General features: G+C 39.4%; 1 protein-coding gene across 1 annotated transcript in view; it reads left to right on the plus strand.

Moving 5' to 3' along the window:
* WNT5B (Wnt family member 5B) overlaps nt 1-4,432 on the plus strand; it is a 137,700-nt gene extending 133,268 nt beyond the window's left edge. Inside the window, exon 5 of the mRNA XM_023504645.2 lies at nt 2,963-4,432. Coding sequence (XP_023360413.2) covers nt 2,963-3,421 — 459 coding nt within the window. The 3' untranslated portion in view covers nt 3,422-4,432. The remainder of the gene's footprint in view (nt 1-2,962) is intronic.
* Nucleotides 4,433-6,145: the final 1,713 nt, after the last annotated feature.

Here is a 6,145-nt window from a genome sequence, read left to right on the forward strand (position 1 = left end):
ACCTTCCTTCTCCCTTGACCCCCCTCCAAACCTCTTCCTGGCTCTTTATCTCTCTTTCTCCCCTAGGTCCTATCTACTCCATTTTTAGTATTCCTGTTCCCTCCTACTATTTAGCCTCTCTTGGGGAAACTGGCCTCAGCCATTAATCACTCTTGGAGGCCAAAGGCCTTCAATTCAATAAACATTTATTAAGTGTGAAGTATTCATCTCCTATCTCCTTGCATTGTTTGTTTGAGGAGGAATTTTATATTCTTAGTTTGTTGCACATAAGTTTTGATTTTGCAGTAGATCATATTTATGAGTTCTTGATGGTGGGTAATCTAAGATCTTACTTGCTTTTAGAGGTAACTGCCTTTTACTCATTGATAGAAGATTAATAAGATTCTTAAAAATTATTTTGGTACATAAGAATTCAAAAATACTTTTTAGGCTTTGAGATCCTTGAGAATTTTAGAACCACCATGAAATAGTAGAAGAGAAGAGGCTTTCTTTTAGATTCAGTCGTGAGTCAGAAATGGTATATTCTGCCCCTCAGTAGAATTGTCTCCCAAGGAGAAGTCTAAAGATGTTTAGTGATTTCTTTCTTTTCAAATTACCTTATTTTATATTTAGAAGTCATAAACATATTGACTGATTTCTTTCTCTTCAAATTATCTTAGTTATACTTAGAAGTCATAAAGATCACATATGAAAACAGATGGAGAAAACTGAAACCTAGACAAATTAAATTGCTTTTTTTCCTATGATCACACAGGAAGAAAATGGCAGAAGACAGATTTGAACCTGTGTTCCTCGACTGCAGATCCAGCACATTTCCCATGATATCATTCTGCTTCTAAAGTGAACTCTTTGAGAGCAGAAATTGCTTTGAGTTTTTTAATCTCCAATTCTTGTCCCTGTGGGAGAGAATTAATCCTTATTAAGTTGAATGAATTCATTTAAATTGGCCCTCCCTTCTTACTTTTGCTGATAGATAGCAAAAAGAGCAGATCACAGGAACTTCAATCTTTGCAATTTTTCTTCTGTCCTCCAGGAGAAGCCAGCTTGCAACTCTTAATAATGACTAGTTTTACTTTCTCTTTCTCTCTCTCTTTTTCCAGACCTCTCTAAACCAGTGATTCTCAAAGTATGGCCCAGGGACCCTTAAGGACTTAAGTCAAAACTATTTTCATAATGCTACTAAGATGTTTTAATTTCTACTATGGTAAATACTGACAAACATAAACCCCCATAAACAAAAGCTTTTTGGAGGAATCCTCAATAGTTTTTAAGAGTGTAAAAGGGAGCTTAGACCAAAAAGCTTGAGATCTAGTGATTTGTGTTTATTCTCATTAGAGATGATTATCCTGGGTCTGTCCATCCCCTTCCCTTCAGTACTTAGAGATAATGTACACAGAGCTGTCTTAATACTTCCTTCCCTTCCAGCCTCTCCAGATAGATCCCATCCCTGTGTACTAAGGATCATTTCCAGTGGAATTTCAGGATTGTGGGCCCAGACACAAGGGATTTGTTTCAAAAGAAGTAATTATGGGCCCAAGCTTTGAAGTGCTTCATTGGTATGGGGTATCAGTTTCTTTATGCCTTGTGCCTGGAACGTCCAAGGGCTAACACTCTTGTCTTTAACCTTGAATAGGAGCCTGAGGAGTTTCTGCTCAATTTTCCATACCCCAACCCTTTTTAGGTGCAGAGACTAGAGAACAAGGATGATATTCATCCCTAAAACTCTTTCTGGGTGGTTCTCATTGGGCCATTTGGCCTTTTAGAATCATTACTTTCTTTTCATATCTGTAGGTTAGAATATTATATTCTACAAGATAGAATTAAGAAGTATTTTGACAATTGGAATATGAGCTGCTACTGCTACTTAAATTATTTCCTAGCTTTTCCCATGGAACAGGACAGAAACATGGGCAGTCAAGTAAAATCTGCAAGACAAAAGCTCTAACTTGGTTACTGGGTGTTTTATTTTTCAATATGTTGGTGTATGTTTATTAGGATCTATGGTCCTGCCAAAGTTATTCCATTCAACACGAGTGACTTTTCCATTGAAAGTCCTTTTAAAGCAACTTTCTAGTGCATATCTGCTTTAAAAGTTTGGTCAGGATGATCCAGATGTTAATCTAAATCTCCAAATTGTTTTGTTTCAGCAACTTGCCTTTATGTAAATTATGCTACTCATTTCTATTTGTATTTTTATATATTTTCATATCAAAGCAATGCACCTCCCATAAGAGGCTTCGGCTCTAGGCTCAAATGGACCAAAGACCAGATTTATGATTCTGACCTCAAAGATAACTGAGTCAGACTTTTCCCATACTCTCTGTAGTTTATTATACTCCTGCCCCAGAATTCCAGGAGAAATCTCTACATCAAAGTTTAGGGAAACTCCTTGATAGTAAAGGTCATTTCATTTTTGTGTGTGTTTGTCTCCCCAGTGGTTAACATAGCAGATACTTAATAGGGCAGCTAGGTGATGCAGTGGATAAAGCATAGGGCTTCATCATATGGATTAAGACTGAAAGTTTCACTACTTCCTTGAAATTTAAAAATATATTGCTCTACTTCTCTTTCTCATGTTCCCCTGCTGCCTTTAAGAGGTATACCTTTGAATACTCTTTTTTTAGAGAGGTATCTTGATGTGATTCATGGTGAGACTATGTATTACTGAACTCAATTTTTGTTCTTGAAACTTAATTTTTATCCCACTTCCACTTCCACTTCTAGCTTTGAGATGAAAAACCTCAGAGGTTGTAAAGACATTGTTAATTGTTTTCAATTTTACTAATCAAAGGTTTTTGGGGAAAATAATAATAAAAAAATGTGCGAAGATTATTTTCCTCACACATATGGAGAATTTCTCCCTAGGGCTAGCTACCACCACATTGGTGTGATCCTGGTTCACAGCATAAGGTTTTTCTTTGCCTCAGGTCCTCCTTAACTCTTTCTTCTCCATTACATGCAGGCTGTGTACAAGATGGCAGACGTGGCCTGTAAATGCCACGGTGTCTCAGGATCCTGTAGCCTCAAGACCTGCTGGTTACAGCTGGCTGAATTCCGAAAGGTGGGAGACCAACTGAAGGAGAAGTATGACAGTGCAGCTGCCATGCGTATCACTCGGAAAGGCAAACTAGAGCTGGTGAACAGCCGCTTCAACCAGCCCACCCCGGAGGACTTGGTCTATGTAGACCCCAGTCCGGACTACTGCTTTCGCAACGAGACCACTGGCTCTCTGGGCACTCAGGGCCGGCTCTGCAACAAGACCTCGGAGGGCACGGACGGCTGTGAGCTGATGTGCTGCGGCCGGGGCTACGACCAATTCAAGAGTATCCAGGTGGAGAGATGCCACTGCAAGTTTCACTGGTGCTGCTTTGTCAAGTGCAAGAAATGCACAGAAATCGTTGACCAGTATGTCTGTAAATAATTTGGCAGAGAAGCATCACTCTTCTGGCCATTCTCCTCTACTGCTTTTTCTACTCCCTCCCCTGCAAAAAAATTTTTATTATATAAATCTATATAAATATATTTTATATTTCTATAAATAGATGAATGATAAATAATTAAAAGAAGAAATTTGAAAGGAAATGCTTATTTAAGAGGTACTGCTTCAGGATCTCTCTGAGGATTGGACTTGGCTGCTTTTCTACTCCTTGTAGAGGTTACAGACATTAGGAGTGGGGAGGTTTTTTGGGTCCCTTTGGTTGATATTCTCAGGATAAGGGGTTAGGACCTTCCTACTACCACACAGTCTCAAAAAAGAGAGAGGGATAAAAGGAGTGAGTTGATGGAGAAGAAGGCTGTCTCTAGCAGTCTGGAGTACTTCTGGGTTGGGTGGTTGTTCACCCCTGCTACAGAGCCAAAGGCTCGGTGGGAAATGGGTGGAGGGTTTTGTTCAGAATGTAAATTGCATCTGTAAAAAAGCTGGTGCTTTCTCACTTCCCTCGGTGTATGTGCATATGCATGCATATGTGTGCATATGCATACCGAGAAATCCCAGGTCCAGAATAGAAGTATCATCTTTTCCCCAGGACTGCCTGGGCACCTAAGAACCTCTGATTTCTATAGATTCCAGTCTAGACTCATCTTTCAAGTTTCCGGATTATTTCTTGTCCACAGGTCTCCACACCTCTCTACAAATTCCCTGTTCCCAGAGAAAGAAAGGTCTTTTAATCTGACCTTTGGGAAGGACATACACTGTGAGTGCCTAGACTGCAAAAAATCAGGCATTAACACAGCTGGACTAATTGAACTTCATTGTGTTCCCTTATGGGAAGCAGAAACTGGTGATGCTGCTGCTGCTGCTTCTCCCATCAAGAAGGGGGGCCGCCCGAACCGATCATGATGTGCAGAGAAGCCATGATTGGCTAGCTGACCTTAATCCTTGTCTTTGTCCCAAATGTATAGTTTCTCTTTGGTATTAAATACCTTTCACTGAGATTTCTCTCCACCTTTAATGAACACTCTTGGCTTTCATTTGCATCTTAGAATCCAGCTACAAAATTTGGTTATCTAGTAAGTAGGAAAAAGGTTTGATGGGAAATGGTGACTGCTCTGAATCCAATCAGAGAGCAAAAGGACAAAGACAGTGGAAAGTCTCAGAGATAAAACTTGAGCTTCAAGTGCACTTACTTTTGGGGTTTCACTGTGCAGATTATCTGCTAGTTGTTTAATGAGTTATCAGTAAATTACAAATAAAATTAGGTGTTCTTTGCATGTTTTCTTAAGGGAGTGCAAATGCTATCCTAAAACCTGGTTCTTAAGGTCTGGGTGGAAAGGAAGTTGGGTTTAGAGGCCAAAGATGAGAGAGTGGAAAAGGAGGAATCATATGAGACAGATACAAAGACAAAGAGAATGGTGTTGGTTAAGAGAGGGGAATGGAGTTTGGAATTGGATTGGGCATTGTCTTAAGATATACATTTCAGGATATAAAAGATCAAATGAGGCTTTGGGTGTGTAATTGCTTCAGAAAATTGTATTAGTGAGTAATGGGGTTGTGGGAATTGAGAATAAGAAATCAATTTTGGGGCTGGTAGCATACATACCTGTGTTTGTGTATGTGTGTGCGTGTGTTTCGTAGAAAGAGAAATTTTATGATGCACATCACTGGAGGCTTATATTTTAAGCTCCTTTTCCCATATGGTGATACCATCTACACTTATTCAATTTTTCTTTGACAACACTTGCAAGATGGCTGGAGGGAGCTGGAGTATTGGCTATAGTCACAGATCAAAGTAAAGACAATTGACTCTTGCCATGAGAACAAACACGCCAGGGCTATCTAGCAGAGTAATGATGTGCTCTAAAAACAATAGCTCGCTTTATGGCTCTTTCCATTCCTCTTCCCCACCCCACCCTCTTATTCAGAAACACCACGAAGACTCAAGAGATGACAATTTATTTTCAATGGAATAAAGAAAAATGGGTGAAGACATGATTTGTGATGGAATACAGGAACTCACATGAAGGGAGATGAATGAATCCATGGGCATATGGAAATGTGTTGTGCAGGACTGTGATAGAAGGAGGAAGAAAAAGATGAAAATTCCCTTTTCTGATTGAGGCAGCAATTTATTTTCAAACTCTTGTATTATCGAATGTACTGACCCAATTGGATTTGGAACAAGTTATTTTGCCCTAGGGTTGAGAATCAGAAATCTCACTGATTTGTTGAACCCAGATAGAAGTCCTCTGTCTGGTGAGTTAGGGCTGTTTTTCAGGAGCTGAGATATGGCTATTGATATGGCCAGGATTAGGACTAAAAAAAACATAAAGACAACTGAAGGGTTTGGCCTCTCCTCAGGATATTTATTTATCTCTGGTTAGGAATCTAGCCTAACATGAAGGCTGACTAAAGGGTCATGTATTAGGAATAATAATGCCTAAACAAACAAACTTAGCCTCCCAAGGCCAAATAGTTCTTCCTAAAACCTAGGGGGATGGTCCTAGAAGATATAATGTGAAAACATTAAAACCAGCTCCCAAATCCATTTCTTGTTCTGACTTCCCATAACCCTATTATTTTCTAACAAGTTGGATATAGAATGAATTCTAGGGAATGATTCCTATCTGGTGAGTTAATAACCTTCCAGGGCCTAATGAAGGCTAAAGGATCATAAATTTCGTGTCAGAAGAGACCATAGTGTTCATC

The sequence above is a fragment of the Sarcophilus harrisii genome, chromosome 5 (genome assembly GCF_902635505.1).
Source record: "Sarcophilus harrisii chromosome 5, mSarHar1.11, whole genome shotgun sequence".
Taxonomy (NCBI): Eukaryota; Metazoa; Chordata; class Mammalia; order Dasyuromorphia; family Dasyuridae; genus Sarcophilus; species Sarcophilus harrisii.